Here is a 27,754-nt window from a genome sequence, read left to right on the forward strand (position 1 = left end):
CATGCACTGCAGCTGCGCCATAATGTCTCCTAGAGATACATTGCTCTTAGAGGAAGAAAGAGCAGATGTAGATGGAGCTAATCTGGATGGAGGAGATCTGGACGGAGTCGAACTGGAGGGAGGAGTGGAATCTGTCTGTCGCGACCTAAACTGAGCCTCATTACGTTTTACGGTAGCGGCATCTATGGTAGATATGTGTGTGAAATGGTCGGACACAGGAAAGGGAACGGAAAAATGGCGTAAGATCCTCGTGATAGCGGAAGGATAGATGAGCTTATCACAGGACGCCGAATCAAGATGAACATCTATAATGGAAAGAATAAAGTGAGAAGGAAAATCTATAGTGAGATGCTCAAGAAGAGATAACAAAAATCGAGCACGAGGCTCTGTGATAGAGTTGTAGTGAGATAGAGGATGGAGTACAAATGTCATCACCATATTTAGGAATCTAGGACCTTTAGCAAAAGGCCTACATGATGTGTACTGATGCTCACCCCAATCAGCAAGGTGCTGAAAAAAGGCGGGATGAGCTCATCTTTGGACACAGTCCTCAGACGCTCACAAAAAGGATAGTCAGGAAACTCTATCCTAGGAACCCTAAGCACATCTGCAACTAGCTGCAGTGTGACAGGAATGCGTGTACCTCAAACGCAAGTGAAAAAGAGAGGTACTGAACGATCTATCCCGTGCATGTTGGAGTAAAACTCCTGAATCAGCACAAGGGGACAAGTTACCAGGATGTCACACAGTGACCTCCATCCCCTACTGTGAATGACAGAGGGAAGATCAGTGTCGGTGAAGTCCGCCAGAATGACTAGACGTTCCGAATGAACACCTTGTCGAGAAAAGTTCTCAGTAAATGCCTTATGGGCATCTCCATCATGGAGCCGAAGGTTAAGAGGAGCAGAATCAAAAGAAGAGGAAGCTCCAGAACGCAGAGGGTCCGAGCAGGAGTGGATTTACGTTTGGGTACCATAGACACTACTAACGTAAAAGAAAGAGAAAAAGATAGAGAGGGAGACAATCAGAAAAGTCCGAACACAGTTCAAAATAGAGAAAATAAGATGAACAAAAAGAACGTATGCATGGGAATCCATAAGCATGTGACATGCAAAGCAAAAGACATCATGGGCTCAGCCCAATCCAATCCTACCAGCACACAACATAAAGCACACATCTAAATGCATGTAAATGTGATTCTAATGCACATGGAATGCAATGTATGTCATTTTGAAAGCATTTAAATGAAAAACCAACCCAAAATTTCAATAAAGACTCATCAATTTTGAAAAACCCCAAAAATTTCAAAAAAAAATCCCAAAACCTAGGTTTCAAAACATGCAATGCATGAAAAAGGAAGGGAAAAATGCACTTACCAGGTGATTAAGACTAAGGGAAGGCCGAAAATTAAGAGGGTTTGAAGATTTGAGTGAGAAAAGGGTGTTTGGGAGGTGAACAACCACAGACAGATCGAGAGAGATCGAGAGAATGAAGTTCGAATCGCGAAAATTTCTTAAATAGACACCTCAGTAAATCTCGACAGCTGAGGTGTCGAGAGGTATCGAGGAAGCTGTCGAGGAGGTATCGAGAGAAATGGCCGTCGACAGATGGAGGTATCAAGAGGTATCGAGATGCAAGATCAAATATCAAAGATCAAAAGCTCGATCGATCGACAAGGTGTCGAGGAGGTATCGAGGGGACAGAAACTTTCTCAATCGATCCATCAGGTGTCGAAGAGGTGTTAAGATTGCGATAAGAAAAGGCTTGAGAAGCTCGACAGATGACCAGGTATCGATGAGGTGTCGAGGAGGTGTCGAGCAAGCAGTTAAAAGCAGTTTCTCGAGAAGAGAAAAACACAGACATGAATGCAATACATCATACACCTCAACCAATGATCCATTTAACATATAAAACTCTCAAAATCATCTCTTAACAAGAATTTAAGCACACGGATCCTCAAAACACACACACACAAAACAAGTCTAACCAATTTTATTTTTCAAAAACAAGTTAAGACAGTTTAGTGAGCATACATTAGCACATGTAAACTCTTGTGATGGCCAAATCACATTATTCCTGCACATGTATCAAAAGTAGCAAAGAATATTGCGTGTTGTGTGTGAAAAACATCGCAAAATTGCATATGTGTATACATGTTATGATGATTTGAGATATGAGAAATAACTTTAACTCACACACAATCATAACTGTTTGATGGGGATTATCATCTTCGAGGTACATCCTATAACTCCCACATCTCCAAGAATACACACTTGCAACCATATTTAAAGCATTTTTTATCTTTTTACTTTTTATTTTCTTTGCATATTTTCTTTTATTTTAGCATACCATACATGGGCATATAAAAGAAAGAAAAGTAATACCCAAGATGTTAAGCATTTGACATCGCACTTTTGTTATGCCGAAGCATACGAATGTCTTTGACACTGCACTTTTGCTATGCTGAAGCATACAGGTGTCTATGACACTGCACTTTTGCTATGCCGAAGCATACAGGTGTCATTTATGATTGGCGAGCAACAATGGTGAGATGGTTATTTGTGCCTTTCTCTTAGAATTTTCTAGTCCTACCCATCAAAAAGAGTGATACGAGTGTTAAGTTTAAGAGATAACTTAATCTTACTCATCACAAACAAGAGCCACAAAACTCACCTGCTTAGTTGTGCATAAAGATGCTCATCTAAGCTACAAGAGATATAAAGTTTAGAAACTTTGTTTCAATGGCCATCCAAGGTACACAAGTACCAAAGTACACAAAACACACACTGTTTTTGTATTTTTCTGATTTTTAAATTTAGGTGTTTTTAATACTTCAAGAAACAAGGTTTCAAGGTCAAGTGTTGAAGTCATCAAGTCTGTCCAAGAAAAAGCAAGCTGAAGTGCAATTTCATTAAAGCTCGACACCTGCTCGATAGCTACCTTGACACCTGCTATCTGTCGAGATTTAATATTTCAGATTTTCTGATCTGATTTTCTTGGGATCCGTGAATACGTTTTTGAGCCTTCCTTTCTCTAAACCCTAAACATATAAAAGGATTGTTTTAAGAGCCGTCTAGGGTGACATAAGTTGCAAACTCATTGAGCAATCTCTGTTCAAGCAAATTGTGATCAAAAGACGAAGTTCTTGACCTAGTTCATCTTCTCTGAAGAAGTTGCTGTGTATTTGTACCATAGGGTTTTGTGACCAAGCATCTTCCTGATCTTCATCGTGTAGGATGAACTGAAAAACTTTACAACCAACCTTTCTTCCTTAAGTTGGTGTTCTGAAGTCGCGTACTAGGATCCGCGTATTGGTTAGTCACGTACTTAGGAGCCGTGTATCAAAGGTGGGAACTGTCGCTATAGATCAAGTCCAATTGGGTATTGGGGTAAGGGTTCAACTGTAGGTTGGTAAGGTACTTAGGATTCCTTTACTTGTAACCGCTTGATTTGATAATAGTGGAGTTTCGGGAGTGGTGACCTGAAAATCATCCAGTGGGGTTTTTGCCGCAAGGTTTTTCCCCATTCGTAAACCAATCGCCGTGTCATTTATTTTTCACTACATTTTTAGTTATTTGGTGATTTGTTTATGCTTCCACGCAATTGCATGATAAATTGATTAATTAATAACTTGGCTAATTAATTAATTGGTTTAATCATAAGGGGTAATTCAGATTGTGGCCTATTAGTGTTGAATAGAACTACATTATATCTAGATCCTATTAAGTATGTTAACACTTCCAATTAGTTATTTAAGTGTTTGATGGGGTCAGCCCTACTGAATGATGCGGATCTTCATTAAAGTGACATAATCAATTGCATGCTTGTAAGCATCACTTAAAGCATTTAAAAGTATATGCATGATTTGTTTTAGGTCTGATTATTGTATCCAAGTCTTTTAACTTAGTAATGGGAAGAGATTTAGATGAAGTCTGATATGAATTGGTGTCTTACCATTTGTATACATGAATGGAGTTGTATCTAATTTCCATATTAGCTAAGTGTTACACAAGATAGAAACTATATCAACACTTGTGTAAGAATCATAGAAATAAGAAAAATGTTCATAACTTTCATTAACTAAAGACTTAGAAAAAGGCAAATTAGATACAAAGATTCCCACTAATTACAAACTTTGAAAATAAACTACACTAGAAATTATTTCTTTTTTATTACAATCTTGTCTTTAGGAGGGCTGTGGATAGGCTGAATAGGTACTGCTTCTGAGGCTTCGGGACCCTTACTTGCTAGATCAGCCTTAATAGGTAGGGGAAGTGTGGCTAGGACAATCTCCATCTTTTTAGGAGCTTCTTTCTTGGTAGGAGGGTCCTGGGAGACAGTTGAAGGCTTCATGGCATTAGGGGCCACTCCCTCGTTAGCATTCTTTTCTTTTTCTATGACCCTGGGCTGCTTGGCCTCCTCGAAGGGTTTGTCAGAAGAAGTTGGAACATTGGCCGTGCTGTCCTTGCCTACTTCTGCCACCTCAGAGGTGGTATTAGTCCTCGAGCCAAAGGGAACAGACTCTCAGATGGTAGGGGGTAATACACACTCTCTGCCTTCTTGAGTACAGATGAAGCCTCAACCCTAGCTTGGTTGAAAACTTCATTCCATACTTGAGAGCAGTAGTTCCTGCATACCCCCGAGACCTCAGCCCTAAGGGATTCTCAGTCTCCACCACTCCTAAGTCATATCCATCTTGCTCAGCCTGATCCCGAGCCTTCTCAGCTAGTTGCCTTCTCAACCTCCTCCAATTTCTTCTTAAGGGTAGTGATCTGAGTTTTGAAGGCGGCCAGCTAATCCTTGGCGGTGCGAAGGAGAATCCTTTGGCCCTCAGCTTGCTTCTCAGCAATATCAAGAGCAGCTGCAGTGCTCTTTCTTTCCCTCTCCTCTTCTAGTAGCTTTTTCTTGAGCTCTTGAATATTCCTTTTGGCCACATTAAAGGCCTCCACAGTGGCATTACACCTTCCCTCCCTCCTCCTTTTTCATCTACCGATGGCAGTAGTTGGTTATCTCCTCCACCCAGAAAGAGGCTTGAACAGCTTACCAAGGAAAGAAACATGAATTAGAAAAGGAAGAAGAGGAAAGAAAATAAAAAATTAAAAAAAAAAAAGAAAAAAGAAAAAGAAAAAAGGATCAAGTAGAGAACATACCATAGCAAGATACCTCTTTAGGCTGAGGAAGACCTCATGCCTTCTCATGAACTAGAGCTCGGCCATGTCCTTGGGAAGCAATAGAGCTTGCTCCACAACGTTGGCCACATAGACGGCCATCCCTCCTTGGAAGTCCCTGATGAAGGCATTGGCTGGTAGAGAAGCCCTATCTAACATTGGGGCAAGAAGCCAAGTTGGAGGTGCAATCTAAGGATCACTCTTTTTCCAACTTCCATCACCTCCTTGCCCTTTGGTTCCCTTTTCCTTTTTAAGTCAACTGGTTCTAGTCGGAAGGGCAGGGCAGGTGGGGGGGTGGGAAGTCTGGTCTGGGCTGCTTTCCTAAGTGCATTCCCCCCTGGTTGGGACTCTAGTAATTCTTGCAAGGTAGATCTCGATTTGCGTTGGATGCCTATGTCGTCTGAAGGGGAAGTAGCTCCTTGGTGTTGGCTGTTTTAAGCTGGAAAAGATTGGCCAAGGTCACCCAATGAAATCTCCAAAGACAAAAGCTGGTTGAACACTTCAAAGTTGCCCTCGGAGTCGGACACTTCAACTATTTCTTCTTCTTTTTCTTGTTCTTTTTCCTTTTCCTTGATTATGGGGCGAGAAGAAGAAGCCTCTACCTTAGGTATACCTTTAGGTATAGGTTTGGTGGAGAGAATGCCTTCTAGGATTAGGCCGGTGATCAGAAAGCCAGGGGTTGCAACACTGATCCATTGCAGCCGAGGATCCCTAGCTTTAATGACATACTTAGGCACTTGGAAACTCTTGGATATTGGAATGTAGTCCAATATCAGGTGGGCTACCTTGAGTTGGCCGTCAATGTGGACGAACACCTTGGCCTTCAGGATCTTATCCAAACTCGCTTGGTTCACGAGATTAAAATTGGGAATGGCTGCGTTCCTATCTGCAAAGCCATCGAGAGAAACATAAAATATATCATTAGTGAAACAAAATAGTGTAAACCAGAGGAAATTTCGTGTACAAGCACAAGCAAAAGATAAAGAAAATAGGGGATAACTTTAAAGTAATCATTCTAGGTCTAAACATCCCACTTGGTTGCCCCTTTCTCATCGGGCAGGGGAGGCCATCGTGCCATTCCCTTGACACGATCAGGAAATCCTTTTTCAGGCCTTTGTTGGATTCAGGTAAGCATTGAATAAGCCTAACCTCAGGGTACCTAGATTTCAGGTAATACCCCTATCCCTTAAGTGATGGAGGTTGTAGACCCAATTGATATCATGGTGGGTAAGCCCTAAGCCCATCCACTCATTAGGGGCATCTACAGAGCCTAAGATTTTGAACTTGTTAGGTGCACACTGGGTGGGAGCTAACCTATGGGCCCTAAGGTAGTCTCTAGTAACAATACCTATAGGGATTCTTATCCTTCCTTCTATGAAAGCAATCATTGGGAGCACCGCTTCTCCCTCTTGCCTTTTCTAATGCCACTCTCCTTACTTACAATACCTAATACCTACACCCGGAGGAATCCTATACAGAGCTCTAAAACTCTCTATTCCCTCCTCGGAGTCTTCTAAATGAGCAAATCTACCCATTCCTAAGAAAGACTTGGATGTACTAAGAAGATTGGAGGAAGAAAGTGGGGCTGAGGAAAAGAAAATTATAGAAAAAAGAAAAGTATACAGAAAAACAAAGTATAAAGGTTTATGAAGACTTACAAAAAGAAAAAAAAAATATTCTCGAATGGGCTTTTGGTATTTGTAAAGGCATGAGTAAGTTGGGAAAGTTGGCAGGTTCAGTGTTTGTGCGCTAGAGCTAAATGAATGCTAAAGTGAGATGAGTGATTGATTTAAGTGGTATTTATATCAGAAAGAAAGCTAGAAAGCGGGAAAATTCCCACCCATATTTTAGCAGAATCCTCAGCTGTTAGATCCGCATCACGCCATAGAACGTGGAGAACATGGAGCCGTAAAAATTTAATGAGGGGGAGTCTCGAATGCTAAAGCATCAGGAGCGTGTCTTGGGTAGTTAAAATGCGTCTACATAGGTAGAGGAGATGTATGATGAGCGCGGACTAGCTAAGGTGACATCGAAATCCTCCTTTCTTCTCGAGGAGCCAAAAAGAAGAATCTCGAGGGGCTATTGTAGGAGCATTGGACCCAAGAGCTCATTATTTATGTATATATTGGGCCTAAGGCCCAAGACGAGGACTAAAGGTCATTTAAGAATGAGTAAATATTGCCAAAGGATTCCGTGTTTGTAGAAGAAGACGTTAGTTTTAGTCACAATGGCCAAGGAGGGTGGTCTGAGGATAAATGCCTCCCCGGCTAATCAGAGCTGAGGTCTGAAAATGTAGTCTGCTACCCAGGGGAACATTCCAGGAAGTTCTATTGGTACAGATAAGCATTGCATAGATATATGATAGGGGGGAGTCCTAAATATCTAAGGGGAAAGCTGCTATCACCATATTAAATACTCTGCAACTAACTCTCTAGCCGTATTAATGTGGAAATGATACATGAACAGTGGTTTTCAGCCTTACAACGATTACATAAAAACTTTAGGAAGGTGTTGATAGGACAAGTATCAAGAAAAACCATCTGGCCTGTAAGTGGAGGGTAAAGATAAAAGGAGAATAAAGCAATGAGAGAGGGGATCGAGAAAATTAAGAGGAAAATACTATAGCAATCAAGAATTGCATTTGTAACCAAATTTAAGAGATATATATAAGAACTGATATCCTCGGATTGTGTTGAGGACGATTTTCTTTAGTCTAAACTTGTCTATTTTCATTATCTTGTGATCTGAGTCTACTTTAGTGATTGTCTGATTCGTTAAGGCCCAGTTTTTCTAACCCACTCTCTACAAATTCATTGTTTTGAGTTTTTTGGGTCTAAGTCCACTCACGTTGTGGGCTAGGGACTTAAATTTGGTCCTTACATGAATAAAGTTGGAAGTTAGAAAACTTAATTGAACAAAATTGAAATTTAGGTAAAGTTAGAGGATGCAATTTGTATTTTAGCCTAATTTTAAAATTTGTAATAAAATTAATTGTGACATTAGACTTACTAAGAGCATCTCCAATAGGCTAGCCAATCTCATTTTTTGAGTGCAAACCCAAAAAAAATCAGTTCCAACAACCTTTCTGAAATCCAAACATTTCCCTTTTTTTTTCTTTTTCTTTTTTCTTTTCTTCTTTTTTTTTTTTTTTTTTTTTTTTTTTTTTTTTTTTTTTTTTAGAGTTGCTACAATTGCTCTCTTGGTATGGAGAGCACGGTAGATTTTCTATAAAATTTTAATAAAATAAAATATTCATTCTCATCATTTTTTATTCCTTTCTCTCTCTCTCTTTCTCTCTGTCTCATACGGACAAACCCCCCCCCCCCTTCTCTTCTTCTTCTTCAATCTCACATATAGATAGCTCTCCCCCTTCTCTTCTTCTTCTTCTTCTTCAGTACTGTCTCTCCCAGCCTCACTCTCAATGTTTCTCTCCTCTTCTTTTCTAGCCACCGTCCGATTAAAGTCACCACCATCTGATCAAACCCACCACAAAACACAACCACCAATGGGTCTAACAATGAGTAATATTGGTAGGTTATCTAGGTCTAAAGATGGGAAAATACAAGAAAAGTTAAGAGTGTTTGATTTGGGTGTTGTTGGATGATAAAACTATGGGTTTTGAGATTTGGTGTTGTTGGATGGTAAAATATGGGTTTTGAGATTTGGGTGTTGTCGAATAATTAAATCTTGGTTTCAAGATTTGGGTTATAGTTAAACGGAGAAGAGTTTGGTGTTGATGATGGTGCAGCCGTGGGTTGTAACAGATTTTTGAAAATAATAATAATAATAAGTAAAGAAATAATATTTAAATGTGAATAGAGAATTGATAGACAGTTTATTGGAAAGTACATGTGAAAAAGTATGTAGACAACACTATTCATTCTCCCAACATTGAAAAAAATGTTAAAGATTTTTAAGGATCATGCCGCTCCTAGTGTGCATGTGGGCCCACTATAGAAGCCTACCCACATACCTAATAACATGTGATTTGAAAATACAAAATTAACTATCCTAATAGAGTTTGACTTACTTCCAATGCTCTTGAGCACTGGAGGAGATATAAGTACGATATATATCCTAAAATAGTTACGTGTTAGCCCAATGTCCCATCTAGTGCACATGAATGTCGGATGAAAGCTTTACTCGTGTAAAAAAAACTACAATTTTGCTACTAACACAACTTTTCCAAAACTTCTTTACAACTTATTGAAGAAGCATATTGTTAATCGTATTCAATCACTTTATATAGACTCACTACTAATACCTCTAAATTTTTCACCACTCATAATTTACCATTTCATTCAGTTGTTAAAATAAAATTGTTTCACTAAAATTTATTCTATAAAATCATTACATTTTCAGCCTTTAAAAGTCTAGGATTGTTTTCATTTTGTCTCTTGTGTTTCAAAATCATAATTTACCACCGTAAATAAATTGGGAAAATTTTTGTGAAATTTGTTGTTTATGTATATTTTGACATTAGTTTGGATCCAATGCTGTGCACGAACCCAATTCGTGTCCATGTGAGAGACGCGTAGCATCGTAGTACAGTTCGGTATAAGGTCTTTTTTTTTTTTTTTTTTTTTTTAAGGAAAGTATAAGGTCACTTTGTTTGAACATTGAACCGAAAAAAAAAATTAAAAACTCGTTGATTGTTTTTGACCGGAAAATACGTTTGACTTGTAATGTAAGAATTGTTTGAACCGAAAGTTTTAGACAAATGTGAGTGGCTGCTTTTATTAGAGGAAAATATAACATTATAAAAAAAAAAAAAAAAAAATCAAATCAAATCAAATCCACAAGGACACAACTTGATCATGAGGGGTCGGCAATAAGATATAATTTCAATTCACAGTATTGATGATCGATCGCACTTATCCTCCCGTTTTGCCACCTCGCCATTCACTATACTATAAGTCCATAAATAAAGTCTTAAATATTATCCAAATCAAGCCCCATTACAAGTTACACAACCATAACCAAACAAAATGTCTTCTTGTCCTTTAGCTACAATGCTCTTGCTTTCCCTCTTCCTTGTATCACTTTTCACCTTCATTGCTCTAACTTCTGTTCCTCCCAATGCAACATTTAGGCATGTTACTGAAGGATAATTTGGGCCACACGTTGTTGAGTATGATGGAAACTATCGTGCTCTAACGACTTTTAATTCCCCATTCCAACTTTGCTTTTATAACACCACTCCTAATGCTCTCCCCCTCGCATTACGCATGGCTACCAGACATTCAGAGTCACTGTTTCGTTGGGTTTGGGAAGCCAATAGAGGCAACCCAGTTCACGAAAATGCTACCTGATAAAACACGAAAGGTTTGTTGTTAGTACGTTCCTTGTCAACTGGATGGACAACCTGGATTCCCTGCTAAGAGAAGACAAGTGATAATAAAAGACACCACGCTGGTGCCTATCAAGAACCCTCCAATATTTAAATTAGTTAATTTCTTTTGGGGGAAATCACTAATATGTATTGTAGCTTTTAATTTGTGTGTTTGAGCTGGGTGATTAAAGGTACTAGTCGCTAACTCGTGCGATGCACAGGAAAGGTATTGAGTACAATATAAAATTTAATCTTGGTTTATTTTACTACAACACCAAAGTTGAATTTGTAAAATAAAATCATGTAGCTAAAACATTTGCTAACAGCTATACATTCATATATTTGTCAAACTATATACTATTATTATTATTATTATTATTATTATTATATCAACTTAACAGTAGTTAAATATATGATATTCATTGAAATCTTCTAGACAATTTGAGATAATGGAATAAATAAACTCAAAACAGAATACAAAACAGACGCAAGTACCCTCTAATATAATTATTTACATAAAAAGAATTGAGTCGAAGAAAAAAATCAGCACAATCTATTAAACAATAAAATTTCAATATAATCTTTGGAAAATATCTCTCCCATTGTCATCTTCATTGTTGTACATTGTCGTACATTGTCATAATACCTATGTCATAAAATAGATAAATATTATTAACACCCATAAAGAAAAACTAATAGGTGAAATGAAAAATAATGAATTTTTAAGTCCAAGAACCATCTAAAAGTGACAACATTGTCTCAACACATACAAACATAATGAATATATCATCCTTCATTATAAATAATTTGACCTACAGGCTACAGCTGCATCCTATAATGGAAGTCAAGATGGCTGTGAATGAAGGGACAAAGAACTAGTGCACAAAGTATAAGATCACCAATTCAAATAAGCAAATCGAAAGAAAATTTAGAAAATATAAATAAGATTAAACCGGCATGTAAGTTGCAGGGTTCATATTGAAAATCCCAAAGATAAATTTTGGGCAGGGTTAACAGACCATGGGCTAAAGCAATACAAGCCCACAGTGAAAGGTTTATTTTTTTTTATTTTTTTTTTTAAGAAAGGTTGAATGTTTCAATAAAGCAGACCATGCAAAATCAACACATCAAGTCATTTTGGATAGACAAAACTAGTAACACTGCCAAAAACATGAGAAAACAATAGGTGGACAATCATGTATCCATCAAATAAAACCAATTCAACAGGTGGACAATCATGCATCCATCGAATAAAACCAATACATGTTGAAAAAAAAAAATCACAAATTTTAAGAATATTTATCACCAACTATTCTTTCGTCACCTATTTTGTAAGGTTAGCTATGTATTCTCAACAGAAAACAAAACACCTTCTAATGGTGATTACATTATTGTAAGAGAAGTTTAAATAATTTGTAACATAATTTTCAATAGATTAAAGGACTCTTTGTTTCCTCTTCCTCTTTTGTCGATCTACAATAGGTGTGAGTTGTACATCAGTTGCATCATTTGTAGGATTAGCATCTTCTTCACTTGGTAAGTTGTTGACAGAATCATTTGTAGCATCACTCATATAATATTGTTAAAAGAATATGGTGTAAATTGTATTATGATATGAATAAGTAACATTAAAAATATCTAATTTTTTTTTTATTTTAATTTAATATAAATGTACTCACATCAGTTATTTGATCAAGTTTAACTGAATTGTCAGTTTATATATCAGGATCAAAAGGTTTCTTCATAGTGTAGATCTCCCATCCCTGTTTGAGGTTATAGTCATTGAGTTCCAATTGGAAGACAAATGTTTTCCCAATAAGGTTTGCTATTTGCATAGGCAGGTCAAACTCTTCAGGTACCTTGTAGAAATAGTAGGTCATAAACTGTAAGTTCAATTGTATTAAAGAATATATTAAGTACTATTGTGAATTTCAAATTCTCACCTGTGAACATTTATTTATAAGTTCCTTTGCTGATATGTGGAGTAATTTTTCAGCCGTAGAATCAAATAAAATGAATGTTGCCAATCCTATGTCATCTTCAACTTTCAGTTCAATTCTATACCTGAAAGAAGGCATGGTAGATATAATTTTAATTAATTTTTTTTTCTTTTCTTTATATATATATATATATATATACACACACATATATACTTTTATATTATACATACCTTGGGATTGGGAAGTCTGCCAGTTTGTTACAACGATCACACCACAAATGTTCACCTCTTGGTTTAACCTTTCTACGACATATTTCGCATGACATAAAGTACCAACCAAAAGTTGTTTCAATTTTTGTAATCTTTCCATGGCAAGTGAAGATAGTCTCCTAGAATTTCAAATTTATTCAATGATTTATTCGTAAAATTTAACATGTCATTGACAATTTCATTTTCAGATTTTTCTTTTGAAGAAATTTTCCCTTACCTTATTTGTAGAGTTCTAGACCATGTTTAATATTTCAATTATGGTTCTTCTGTTATTGTTCATCTCTTCTTTAATTGTTCTTTGTGGCTTAAATTGTCTTGGCAGCTCTTCTATAAGACAATCATTTTTCACTTCCCTATGATTGTAACATAAAGAAGTCAGTATAAGCTTGCGTATACTGTAAAATATTATATAACATATATTGCTAAAGAGATATAGATTACTTACTGATCCATAAACACAAAAGTCTCTGAAATCTCCAAATTTATATAAACTTTTGTTCCACTTGTAGATGATAAGTTATATTCCCCTACATTTATATGGAGGAATGTTTTAAAATGCACATATAATTTATTAATGTAGTTATAAATATGCAAATAAAAGAAACAATGTACTGACCTTTAAAAGTTTTCACAATTAGACATGTGGCAACTATAATAAAAGGTCCCGGATTCCTTTTGAAGAGGTTATCATCAATTTCATTTGCAACTAGTCCCTAGAGGGTAAGCTTTATTTATTTCCTCTGTTCAAATATTGTTATTAATGTAAGTTTATATTATATATATTCAATGTATTGCAACTTGAAAGAATTAAAATGTACTGTATAGTCATGACAGTTATGTTCCTTATTGCAACATTTGATCCTTTAATGCTAGGATGTTCAATTGGACCAATAGCAACCACTTTTGCAATAATATCTATGCATCATAAAAATTCTAATGTTAGTTATTTTCATAAAAATTCTAATGTTACAAATTCAAATTGTCTAACATATTCAATAATCCAATGTCAATATCTATTTCCAATCTTTTCTATGATCACCAGATGTAACAGCATCAATTCTGTTTGCTATCTCATTCTTAGTATCATAAATATAAAGCTGTGCAAATTGTGTCTTTTGGCCATCAACAGGAATAAGAGATCCAATTCTGTGATGATTTTGGCCATTTAAATGGAAAACATATGGAGTAGTACCATAAGAAGTGAAAGCAAAGAGAGAATTATAGATTCTTATCCCCACTCAAAATTTGTTTGATCTCTGATCATTGCTCATGCCGAGCAATCTTTTCAGAAAAGGTGGAGGATCCTTCAAAAAACAGAAGTTCAACTCTGCCTTCTGAACAACATAAACTGAATTTAGGCTTCTTAGGCTTTCTAGATTTAATCGTTCTCTCCTCAAACCAAAGTTGAGCTCCACAATGTTCACATACTTGTGTTAGAGGTCCTAAATTCATTGCCTCCATAAAATTTCCTACAAAAAAATTGAAGGATCATTTTTTAGGAACCTAATATTTATGGTTGGTATTGAGGACTAAAAATTGTAATAATTACGATGTTTTCGTCTAGGGTCAAAGATTGAAAGATTATTTGATTCTCTATTAGAGTCATCACAAAAATCATGTTCAGCAACCGTAATATTCATTGTTGAGCTTTCACTCTCATTTGTCTGTTCCAAGTCTAAGATGTAATCAAAATCAAAAACGAATTCTTCAAAGAAAAAATACTATTTAATATAATAGAACTCTTAATATACCTTCAACTACAGCAGGTTAAATGCTACCTTCTAGCAAAGGCAATTGTTGCTCAGTTATATTGGTGGTAACACTCTCATCTTCATTCACAATAGTTCTTCCTAATATATTCACTGGTGAGTTTCTATTTTTAGCTTCAGGATTATGTTGTCTCTATCGAGTTCTTCTTACAAATGTTTCATCATTGCTTCTTGTAAAGTTGTTATTTACAACTATGTGTTTTTGTTGGCTTATATTCCGTGCCAAATTTGATTGTAATTTTATTCAATCATTTGTACCCTGTATTTATTGTGGGATTTCATTGTAAGGGTTGTGTGTTAGAGAGAAAGAGTGTGAAGACTCAAGCTATTGAAGAATGAAGTGTTTTCGTGGGTAGCTCGCGACTTAGCATCCCGTGAAGTAACACATGTGCCCTACACATGCTGGAATGTGAAGAGTCAGGCTAGATGGAGACAACTATGTCTCGCGAGTATCTCGCGGGCAAGGCCTTCTCGCGAGACACTCGTGAGGCATTCTTTTCTGCCAGCCTGTCCAGTCTAATACACACTTTCTGTGCCTACACTATTTATACCTACATTACACACAAATAAAAGAGAGAGCTTCTGAGAGAAAACCCTAGCCAAACACCTTGAGAGTTAGAGATTGTTATACCCACAATCCTTTACACATTTGTTTTGGGAATTTCCTCATCTCCTACCTCTCCACTTCCCTACCATTGAGAGGTTGATAGCCCAAACACTTACCACACCATTTGAGAGTGTCAAGTGGAGTTTTAGTGCTACTGGGAAGCATTGGAAGAAGCCAAGGATGGCAGATGCAACGTGGAGCTTGTTGTGGGATCCGAAGAACTAGACAAGAGACGGTTCCGAGAAGCCTTGTTGAAGTAGGAGCTTGGAGGGCTTACGTACAAAGGGTAGATTAGGCTTGGAAGGTCTCTTGCTCACCCATGTATCCCAACTGATTGTCTAGTGGATCGATTTCTGCTTGAAGGGCGGCGGAGAGGTTTTTCGCCGAGTTCTTCGATTTCCCCTTCGATAACACGTCTCGGTGTTATCTGTGTTTGCATCTTTCTTCCCTACTCTTATTCATTTCATTTTTACTGTTGTGTTGCTTTAAATATGGATTAGAGTAGTTCTCTTGCTTATACGCTTGTGTTTACACTATTCTGCACTTAGTATTAAGTTACTGTAAAATCAACCAAGCCGTAACTTTGTTTTGGGGATCTAAACAGCTCTTGTGTTTTTGACACATTTTCGAGCTTTCACTTCCAAAATGCAATGATTGTGTTTCATGAATAGTTGTGTGCGACAATACGTTCCAAAAAATTGAGTCTCTTTCTATTGAAACTTCTCCTTGTAAAGCGTCACCACAAGATAAAGGCTGGATACACCATTAGTTTTCTTCTCGCTCTTGAAAATAAAGTAGACTCCATACTTCAAAATATATAATAAAAAACAAAGTATTTATAGAAGATCAAATCTTAACTATTATTGTATAAATCAAAGATAGCAAATAGATGTTAAAAAATGGAATATTCTTTCAAGCATGTATTTATTGTTAATTAGCACTTTCTGGAAATTTAAAAATATAGTTATGTGAAATTTAATTGCTTTAAGTAATAATTTTTTATGCTGTAAATTTTTGTTGAAGATGACATTAAAAATTATTCTGAATATGTAGAAAAGAAATGCAACATAAACTTAAAAAAAAAAAAAAAAAAAAATTAAGCAATTGTTAACAAACCTGGAGTTGACACGGTTAAGTATGCAGCTCTTTCCTTTAAAAAGTATGCAGCTCTTTATCCAAAAATGAGAGGACCTACAAAATAAGTTTTTTTTAAACTTTTTAATTTTAAAATTTAAACTATCAATGAGATTCATAAGCCATGTTCACCCAAATTATAAGCCATGTTCATGGAAAAAGAAAAGAAGAAAAAAGACTGTCCAATGCATTGAATTAAATACCTTAGAAACAAAGTTCTACCAAGCACCTATCTAAATTTGAATGCCTGAAAGCCGAAAGTAACATTGACAAACTACGCTTTGACCATTAGGCTTTTATTATAAAAAAATTTGGAAAGAGCAACAATCCATCCAAGATGCACAAACCATAAAGTGGCTACAAACTAATGCAAGAGTAAGCAAGGTATTTTCTCAAACACATGGTGTGCACAAAATATTTCAAAGCCTTAGTTATAAAAATTAAAAATTAAAAACAAAAACAATAGCATGATTGTGAAGAAAAGAATTACCAACAGATGTAGCGTCAAGGGTACTCTGCTTTTTGTCCACAACCTTCGTTGGGTTTGTTCTCGCAGAGGGGAAAAAAATATAAAAAGGACAAACAAAAAGAAAAAAACAAAAAGTCAACAGTGTATATAAACAGTAATAAGTAGTTTCCCACTGAAACGGTGTGGGTTTGAAAGAGTTAGACTAGCGTGTGTGTGGATGAGGGTTCTAAGAAATTATTGGAAAGACAATTGTTTTTGCAACGGGGAAAAAAATAGAAAATGAAAAAATGGAAAGCAGAAAACAAAAAGTAAATAGTGTAGAAAAGAATTACCAACAGATGTAGTGTCAAAGGTACTTTGTTTTTTGTCCACAACCTTCACTAGGTTTGTTCTCATAGAGAGGAAAAAAAAACAAAAAATGGAAAAATGAAAAGAAGAAAACAAAAAGTCAATAGTGTATAGAAATAGTAATAAGTAGTTTCCCACTGAAACGGTGTGGGTTTGAAAGAGTTAGACCAACGTGTGTGGATGAGGGTTCTAAGAAATTATTGGAAAGGCACAATTGTTTTCTCATCAAGGAAAAAAAAATAGAAAATGGAAAAACGGAAAGCAAAAAACAAAAAGTAAACAGCGTATATAAACAATAATAAGTAGTTACCCACTGAAACTAAATAAGCAAACCACCAAAAAGACACAATTGTTTAGGGGGTGTTTGGTACATGCACTTAAAAACTGAAAACATGTGTTTAAAATTATGTATGGAAATACGTGTGTGTTAACAAGTATATAAAAATATGTATAATGTTGTTTAAAAACTAAAAACATGTGTTTGAGTGGGTGTACCAAATGGGGCCTTAGTGTTTTAAAGTGAACGTGTCAGAAACTTATGTAGCCACGTGGCAGAATGAGGAGTGGTCAACAAAAAGTCAAACGTTTCAACTATTAGTTATTATATAGATTTGAGCGTAGCTTATTAAGCTCTTTGTAACAGTCATTAGGTGGCTCACAAAGGCACTAGTTAATGGTTTTGTAACTGTTCTTTACATTTGGTTTGAACGAGAGAGTTGTGGCTCACATGAATAAGAGAGTAAAGTTTGCCTTGAATGTGCAATTGGACACTACTCGTCAATTGCCCCCATAATTCCTTTGTTGTTCAAGTTTGGATGAGCAGAGGAATAAGAATGGTCATCGGAATTTGGTTTTTTCTCCACTTCCCAAGATTCTCTTCCCATCGCCATAAATGTGATGTGATCTCTTCATTTCGTTTTTGGACACATGTCTCGATCTCATAGGTGGGTTGTGTGAATGTTCTGTTAATTTTCCCGACCCTCAACCTCTGCCTTTCCTTTTTAGAAAAAACCATTCCACTTCTCTTTCTTCTTCATTGTCTCTGTGCTTGAAGTTTTGAAGTTTTCAAATCTCAAAAACCCTCCCTTAGTAAGGCTTCTCATCTTTACACTCCATTAATGGTAGATTTCACATTTATTAGACAAGAATCTCCTTCCCTATCTTTTTTCTTCGCTACACTAGGAGTTTTTCTCGAGTATTCTGTTGGTTGACATCCTCAAGTAGGCCTGTTTGTATCTCCTTTTACTGCTTTTAAGCCTATTTTGCGTACCTTTTATCCTTTGATCCACCAATCTCTAATCCACCACCATTTGGAAATGACCACCGTACATGAATGAAAGAGTAAAGTTTGCCTTGAATGTGCAATTGGACAACCATTTAATCACTACTCGTCAATTGCCCCCATAATTCCTTTGTTGTTCAAGTTTGGATGAGCGGAGGAATATGAATGGTCATTGGAATTTGGTTTTTTCTCCACTTCCCAAAATTCTCTTCCCATCGCCATAAATGTGATGTGATCTCTTCATTTCGTTTTTGGACACATGTCTCGGTCTCATAGGTGGGTTGTGTGAATGTTCTGTTGATTTTCTCGACCCTCAACCTCTGCCTTTCCTTTTTAGAAAAAACCATTCCACTTCTCTTTCTTCTTCATTGTCTCTGTGCTTGAAGTTTTGAAGTTTTCAATTTTCAAAAACCCTCCCCTAGTAAGGCTTCTCATCTTTACGCTCCATTAATGGTAGACTTCACATTTATTAGACAAGAATCTCCTTCCCTATCTTTTTTCTTCGCTAGACTAGGAGTTTTTCTCGAGTATTCTATTGTTTGACATCCTCAAGCAGGCTTGTTTGTATCTCCTTTTACTGCTTTCAAGCCTATTTTGCTTACCCTTTATCCTTTGATCCACCAATCTCTAATCCACCACCATTTGGAAATGACCACCATACATGAATGAGAGAGTAAAGTTTGCCTTGAATGTGCAATTGGACAACCATTTAATCGCTACTCGTCGATTGCCCCCATTATTCTTTTGTTGTTCTAGTTTGGATGTGTAGAAGAATATGAATAGTCATAGGAATTTGGTTTTTTCTCCACTTCCTGAGATTCTCTTCCCATTGCCTAAAATGTGATGTGGTCTCTTCATTTGGTTTTTGGACACATGCCTCAGTCTTATAGGTGGGTTGTGTGAATGTTTTGTCGATTTTCCTGACCCTCGACCTCTGCCTTTCCTTTTTAGAAAAAACCATTCCACTTCTCTTTCTTCTTCATTGTCTCTGTTCTTGAAGTTTTGAAGTTTTCAAATTTCAAAAACCCCTCCCCTAGTAAGGCCTCTCATCTTTACACTCCATTAATGGTAGATTTCGCATTTATTAGACAAGAATCTCCTTCCATGTCTTTTTTCTTTGCTAGACTAGGAGTTTTTCTTGAGTATTCTATTGGTTGACATCCTCAAGCCAGCTTGTTTGTATCTCGTTTTATTGCTTTCAAGCCCACTTTGCTTACCCTTTATCATTTGATCCTCCAATCTCTAATCCACCACCATTTGGAAATGACCACCGTAGAGGATAGGGATGCTGAAGTTAGGTCGAGCAAGTTAGAAACAGGTTTGTCATCAAATGTTGAGTCTGTGGGTAAGGAGGTTGATAATGCTATGTTAAAACCATCCTCATCCTCTTCATCTATCCCTTTACATGCTCATTTTGAGTCTTGCTCTTTAAAAGGGAAAAACTTGAAAGGTTTTAGAAAAAGGTTCCAATTTTGAAAAGGAACCGTCATTCGCTTACCTCGTTCTAATGAAAAGGCTTGCATTTTTGCCTGCGATGAAGTGTGCTTCTACGAAGCTGCTTTTCTGTGTGGTCTCTGTTTACCTATCCATCCATTTGTAATGGAAATTCTTTTCAAATTCAAAATTGCCCCGGTTAACTCATTCCTATTGCTTGGAGGACAATTATAAGTTGTATGTCAATATGGGTGTCCCTCTGTGAGGGGGACATGATAACTTTGAATGAATTTACATATTTGTACTATTTAAAACCTTCTACCCATTATGGGTATTTTGAGCTTTTGCCATGGGATAGAAAATCTAGGATCATCTTTGGGTTTCCTTCTTCTTTTCGTGATTAGAAATCATGATACTTTTTTGTTTCTAGAACTGGCTGGGAAACCATATCTGACAACCTATGGGGCGAAGTCCCAAGGTTACTACAGAAATGGGAAGTTCTGCCACTTGGTGTGTACTTTCATTCTTTTTCTTAATTCCATTGTCTATAATTTACCTGTGTAAACATTGTTCCACTCTCTTTTTTGTAGTTTTTGAATGTCTTGAATTGGAGAGTTGATACCACTATCAAATTCAAGCCCCCTTTGCCTTTGCTTGAGAGATCGAGGATTTTAACAACCTCGTCGATCCTTGTCACTTATTTAATCATTGTCTTGGACCCAAGCCTACAGAGTATGTGATTGAGAAGATTTACTGAGATGAGAAGAGCATGTACATTTTTATAAGATTTCTCGTGTTGTACTCTTCCTTTCTCTAATTACTTACTTCTCTTTTTTGTTTACAAGAATGGCTACTAGGTACAGTAAAGAAAAGTATGCCCATATCAAAGGAATGAAGAATGAACCCCTGTCCTAGCTCGCCGCAGATCTAATGAGGTGAAAACTAAATGAGGAGAATGGTGAAACTCTTGTTTCCTCGTCTGTTCAGACCGTCCTGTCATCTCCAACCCCTTCTCTTGAAGTTATGGCCATCACCCCTCCCACTACTCGCTCGAAAGGAAATAGCAAAATAGGAACGAGTGTTTGGGACGACCCAGCAACTGCCCTTGGACAAGCTCACAACATTATTATGGATGACGAGCTCAAGGGCTTGACCTCCATTCCTTCTCATGAACTAGTTAGTCGGCATATCCACAAGTTAGTGCAAGTAGTCCACTTTAACCTTATTCCCAAGCTTTATTATAGTCATTATTTTGACTTCCAATTCTTTCTTTCAAATTCTTGGAGAATCTTTGCACTTCAAAACTAACTATCTTAGTAATGAAGAGAAAGTCATGGTGGCTAACTCCAAGATTTAATTTGTCAAAGCTAAGAGTTCAAAGATAATTGAAGCTATAAACGAGACCAATAAGGCAAAGGAGAAAATCAAGGAGCTTAATGAGGCATTGAGAGTTGAGAAGATGCTCATCATTCAGAAGGACGAAGAGATCCATGCTGCTCTTCTGAGGACTGATTCTGAACGTGAGAAGATCATTCAACAATTCGTGAAATCTAAACACTTCTCTGATCTTCAGTTTATTCATTACTATTAAGGCTTTGAGCTTCTTTGTAGATGGATGATAAAGCATCACAACCAAGCAGTGGACTTCTCCAATCTTGATTTTGAAACCATCAACACTAAGGTTCTTGCTAATGAGGCTAGAGAAACAAGCAGAAGCTACTGTTGCAGCTAGAGGAGAGGATGTTGTTAATGCTAGACAAGTAGATCCGAGCCAAGGGGATGAGGCTATCACTCCCCCACCTTAGTAAAATTTTTACTTTTGTTTAAGAACAATGGTTGCCTCTCTGTTTTGAGGCTTTTTCATTCCTACTTTTAATTGCATGTTTAGAAACATTTCGTCTCTCTTATTTGGAGATTATGCTATTTAAACTCATCAATAGAGTTTTTCACTATTGATAACTTTCCTTACAAATTTCTTCATGATTTAAAATTGTCAATAGAGCTTTTACCTTTGAAAATTTTCCTTAGAAATTTTTTCATGATTTAAACTCGTCTTTAGAGTTTGTACCATTGATAATTTTTCCTTAGAAATTTCTTCATGATTTAAACTCGTCTATAGAGTTTGTACCATTGGTAATTATTTAAACTCGTTAGTAGTTTTTTAATCATGGATAATTATTTCCTTAGAATTTTATGATTTGAATTCATCTATAGAGTTTGTACCATTGGTAATGATTTAAACTCGTCAGTAGAGTTTTTATCATTAATAATGGTTAAAACTCGTTAGGAGAGTTTTATCATCAACAATGATTTAAACTTGTTGGTAGAGTTTTTATCATGGATTATTTAGAATATTATGATTTGAACTTGTTTATAGAGTTTTTACCATTGATAGTTATGATTTAAACTCGTCAGTAGACTTTTTACCATTAGTGAAAACTTCCATAGAGACTTTGTCAACAACTTTATTACTTAGAGTTTATGCTATTTTGGACACACATATTAAAGATCAGGTCTTGAAAAAATGGCTTGGAGATACTTTATTGTTTAATTCACCCTTGTTTATAAGGGTATTACAAGGGAAAGAACTTAACAAAACGAAATGCAAAAAGGAAAAATGCTTTCATAAAAAGTAAAGTCTCTCTTATCTGATGATAGGTAAGATAAGGTATTCTAAGTGCTGGAATTTATTGGCATTAATACTTTATACTGATAGTACTTCTTGAGGTGATTCACATTCCAAGGACAAGGCAATGGGTTGTCGTCGATGTCTTTTAGGTAGTAACTCTCTCTTCTTGAGTAACGGATGACTTTGTACCAACCTTCCCAAGTAGGGCCTAACTTTCCCTGGGTTGGGTCCTTGGTGGCATGTGAAACTCTTCGTAACACCATATCATCAGGATTGAACCTTCTAAGCTTCACCCTTTGGTCATGGTACTTTGACATCTTTTATTGGTATCAGGACATCCTTTGAGTTGCGTCATCCCTGACTTCGGGCAAACAATCCAGACTTAGCTTCAACCTTTCATTGTTGAGATTCTCGTCATAGTGAGCTCGTCTAAGAATTGATAGCCCTACCTCAACCGGAATCACTACTTTTGTACCAAAGGCTAGCTTGAATGGTGTTTCTCCTTTTGGTGTTCTCGCAGTTGTCCGATAAGCCCATAACAAACTTGGTAATTCTTCTAGCCATGCACCCTTTGCCCCCTCAAGTTGGGCTTTGATGATTTTGAGCAAAGTACAATTTGTAACCTCTGTTTGACCATTCGCCTGAGGATGCCCAGGTGAAGATTAGTGGCTTTTTATTCCCAACTCTCTACAAAACTCTCTGGACTTATGGCTGTTGAACGCCGCCCATTTTCAAAGATGATCACCCCTGGGATTCCAAATCTATAGACAATGTTCTTCCAGACAAAATGTTGTATCTTGGCCTCTATAATCATTGCCAAAGGTTATGCCTCAACCCATTTTGTGAAATAGTCAATAGCAACGAGCAAAAACATCATTTGTTTCTTACTTTGTGGCAATGGACCAACGATATCAATCCCCCATGTTGAAAATGGCCAAGGGGAAGAAATGCTTACCAAGTGTTCTACTAGAACTTGTTGCACATTTCCAAACCATTAGCTTTTGTCACACTTTTGAACGAACTTGATTGCATCCTTTTGCATGGTCGGCCAAAAATAACCTGCTCGGACCACCTTTCCCACCAAGGATCGTGGTCCTGAATGATCTCCACATATTCCTTCATGAATCTCTCGTAACACATACATTGTATCTTCTAAGCTTAGACACTTCAGATAGGGTAGTGAAAATCTTGTTTTGTTAAGCTCGTCATTCATGATAGTAAATCTAGACGACCTTGTCTTGATCTTCCTTACTTCAGATGGGCCTGATGGAAGCCAATCATCTCTAATATAGGAAAGGATTGGATCCATCTAGGTATTCGTGGGCTAAAATTGGAAGACTCATCAATCTTATTACTTTTGGCCTTCAGTGCCATGCTCTTGCTTTTGCTTCCTTTCTCGATTTTAGTCAAACCCAATTCATAGGTTTGCAAGTTGCCAACCAGCTCCATTAAAGGAATAGAGTCAATATCCTTTGATTCTTTAATGGTAGTGATCTTGGCATGAAATCTTTCAGGCAAAGACCTTAGCACCTTTCTTACAACCTTGGGTTCAAGAATGGTTTCCCCAAGATTAAAAGTTGAGTTGACTATGTCCTTTAGCTTAGCATAGAACTCATTAAATGACTCATCCTCCTCCATTTTTATCTCTTCAAAGCTAGTAGTGAGCCTTTGGAGCTTTGAATCCTTAACAACCTTTGTCCCTTCATAGGTTGTCTGGAGGATAGTCCATGCTTCCTTAGCAATTTTAGTTGAGGATATCTTCTTGAACTCCTCATTGATGACTGCACTAAATAAAGCATTCAATGCTATGCTGTTGAAGTTTTTTGCTTTTAACTTGGCATCATCCCAATTAGCCGACGTTTCGTTTGGCTTAGTCCAGCCAATCTCCACAGCTTGCCACACCTTCTCAACTAAAGACTGCAAGAAAACTCTCATGCGTACTTTCTAGTATGCATAATTAGTGCTATCAAATAAATGAGGTATAATTAGAGATTGTCCTTTATCCATGACAAACAGGGGTTAATGGATTACATAACAAAGATTAACTCTAATCAAAGTGTGCCTGCTTTGATACCACTTGATAGGCCAAGAATGTATTGACCCATTTGGTAACTTAATCAATTAATTAGCCAAGTGAATTAATTAGATTCAATTATATGCAATAAGCATGGTAGCACAAACAAATTACCAACAAAGTTAAATGCAGTAAAAAATAAATTTAACATAGGTGATTTGTTTACGAATGGGGAAAACTACGAAGGCAAAACCCCACCGGGTGAATTTAAGGTCACCACTCCCAAGAATCCACAATTATCAAAACAAGCGTTTACAAGTAAAAGGAATCCTAGTACCTAATACTAACCTACAGTTGAACCCTTACTCCAATACACAATTAGACTTGTAATGTAGCAGCAATCTCTTATTTCAATGAACGGCTCCCAATACGTAACTAACCAATGATGCACAGATCTCAGTACATGACTAACACACCAACTTGAGGAACATGTTGACTGCAAAGTTCTTCAGTACATCCAACAATGAAGATCAGGAAGCTCTTTGGTTACAAAACTCTTGGCGCAAAGACGCAATAACTTCTAGAGAGAATACGATGAACTAGGGCAAATTGCCTTCGGTCACAATATGCATGTAACAACAAGTGCAACAACCTTTGCATCATCATATGACAGCCCTTAAAATAATCCTTATATATATCTAAGGTTGTGAGAAAAGAAATCCTACACAAATACATATGGATATGCGTGAAATCAGATCTGAAAATTCTGATTTCATAATTCTCGATAGATTTATCTTCTGTCGAGCTTCAACATTAATCCTTGATAGATATGATTCTATCGAAACATCTATTGAGCTTTAATAAACAACACTTCTTTACTTATTTCTTGGTCAACTTGCATGATTCTAATACTAAACTTAAACACTTATTTCTTGAAGTACTAAATCTATCCTTGATCTACCTAATTACAAGTAAAGTGCGTTTTGTCAAAGGATTAGCCAATCTACATCACATATGTCTCTAACAATCTCCACATATGTCTTAACAATTACGTCCTACAAGGGACATATTACTGCCCTCTGGACGTATCCACTGCCTCAAATTTCATTCTACTTCATAAGTTCCTACACATTAGCTATTAATGTTTGGATTTGTTGGGCCATCACCATGGAATCCGATGGTGCAGTAGTAGTTGAGTCCATTGGTTTCAAGGAACATGTTGATAGAGATACGATGACTTGGTGTATTGAGTTGCAATTCGTCGTTTCCCATAGACGATACCAAATTGATAAAACACGAAATATGTGTCAACAGTATGTTCCTTGTCAACTAGATGGATGACCTAGATTCCCTACTAAGAGAAGACAAGTGATAATAAAAGACACTGGGTTGGTGCCTACCAAGAACCCTCTGATACTTAAATTAGTTAATCTCTTTTGGGGGAAATCACTAATATGTATTGTAGTTTAATTTGTGTGTCTGAGTTGGGTGATTAATGGTATTTGAACGGCTTATTAAGCTCTTTGTAACAGTCATTAGGCGGCTAATGAAGGCACTAGTTAATGGCTTTGTAACTGTTCTTTACATCTGACTTGAATGAGAGAGTTATGGCTCACATGAATGAGAGAGTAATGTTTGCCTTGAATGTGCTTATGGTCATCCATCTGATACGACCATTTAATCACTACTCATCACTACCTTCACTTTTGGGGCCAATGGTAATCTACTCTTGGCTGATATTGATGGTCGTGTTACTTGGCAAACTAATACTGCCTGATGAAGCAGAATTTCGTCTCGTCAGTGTGTTCCTCGTCAATATGATGGACGACCTGGAAATTGTCAGTATGTTCCTTGTCAGTACTATGGACGACCTAGAGATCCTATACCAAAGAAAGCACTAAGCAAATAATGACACTGGTTTGGGGCCTGCCAAGGACCCTCTGATGCTAAAATTAGTTTAAACTCTTTAGAAATCTATAATTTGTAGAGTAATTTTTTGTGTGTGTTCCACTTGAATCATTTACCTATCTCTCCTAGCTTTTTATAGCATTTGTGTGAGTAAATGTTCGATCTACTAGCCTCTCTAACGTTGTACCATAAATGGAAGATCTATGGCCTAATAATGACCATTTATTCTCAGCCCTTTTTCGTCTGTAACAACCATTAAATGCATAATGAGACACCAGTAACGACTCCGTGCTCATTTATTATTTGGACATTAAATGCTATCTGGAACTAATGCGTTTATGCTCGTCCATATTTTACTCGTCATTAACATGGACAGTTTGTAAGTACGGACGAGAATGTTATCGCTATCCATCAGTTATGGTTGATGTGGAGGGTTAAATGACTCATTTAATAGCCATTTAACTTCCCCATTCAATGTCCTGTAATGGCTATGTAATTTAAGTGAGGAACTTATTTCTAAGCATTAATGTGTGCTTATGATTGTCCTTTGTAATGATATTCATCCTTAGTAATGATAATTGTCTTTAGTAATAATGGTCATTCTTAGTAATAACGGTCACTTTATGAACAACCATTTTACACTACTCATCACCACCAACAAAGGTGTGGTAGGCTTCAAATTGTTACCAAATGGTAACATGGTCCTTCATAGCTCAAAGGGCAATTTTGTTTGGCAAAGTTTTGACTCTCCAACGGATACAATCTTGGTTGGTCAATATTTGCGAGCTGAGAGCGTAATCAAGCAGCTTGTAAGTCGGGCTTCTGAAAGGGATAACAAAGATGGGCCTTACAGCTTATTGATGGAACCTAAAGTGTTATCTTTGTACTATAAGAGCCGTAATTCTCCAAGCCCAACTCTTTACTTCGTCTCACCATCTGACTTGGTTTTTGTTCAGGAGGGCACCTTAGAAAATGTGACACTACATTCGACCCCAGAAACTGATGAGGGCTATGCTTATGATCTAGGCCTACAGTACTATGTGGCCAACCCATTCAACGACGGAAATAGAATTTTAGCTAGGCCCAAATACAATAGGACATTATCTTTTCTTCGTCTTGGCATTAATGGCAATCTTAGGATCTATACTTACTATGATAAGGTGGATTGGCATGCTTGGGAAGTTACATACACTCTCTTTGATAGAGACTCGACTGAGAGTGAGTGCCAATTGCCTGAGCGTTGTGGAGAATTTGGGCTTTGTGATAACAACCAGTGTGTTGCCTGCCCAATGTCAAATGGGTTATTGGGTTGAAGGACTGCAAGCCCAAAAATATTACATCTTGTGGAATGAATGATTTTCACTACTACAAAGTTGAAGGTGCTGACCATTTCATGAGCAAATTCACCACCGGAAACACCCTTATAGAAAAAAACTGTGGCAAAAAGTGTT

General features: G+C 36.9%; 1 protein-coding gene across 1 annotated transcript; it reads left to right on the top strand.

Annotated features, from left to right (window-relative positions):
- The first annotated feature begins 22 nt into the window (after positions 1-22).
- On the top strand, positions 23-27,754 carry LOC112035357 (epidermis-specific secreted glycoprotein EP1-like). The gene is made up of 4 exons (XM_065760868.1): positions 23-133; positions 10,301-10,472; positions 26,090-26,167; positions 26,958-27,754. The coding sequence occupies exons 1-4, from the start codon at positions 23-25 to the stop codon at positions 27,614-27,616; spliced, it is 1,020 nt and encodes a 339-aa protein (XP_065616940.1). The 3' UTR covers positions 27,617-27,754.

This window comes from Quercus suber, unplaced genomic scaffold (assembly GCF_002906115.3).
Source record: "Quercus suber isolate HL8 unplaced genomic scaffold, Cork oak 2.0 scaffold_385, whole genome shotgun sequence".
NCBI lineage: Eukaryota > Viridiplantae > Streptophyta > Magnoliopsida > Fagales > Fagaceae > Quercus > Quercus suber.

Coding starts and splice junctions, on each gene's coding strand:
- LOC112035357 (XM_065760868.1), top strand. CDS start 23: ATGTCTCCTAGAGATACATTGCTCTTAGAGGAAGAAAGAGCAGATGTA. Junction 134..10,300: donor TGGAGGGAGGAGTGGAATCT/GTCTGTCGCGAC, acceptor CACGTTGTTGAG/TATGATGGAAACTATCGTGC. Junction 10,473..26,089: donor CAACCCAGTTCACGAAAATG/CTACCTGATAAA, acceptor CACTACTCATCA/CTACCTTCACTTTTGGGGCC.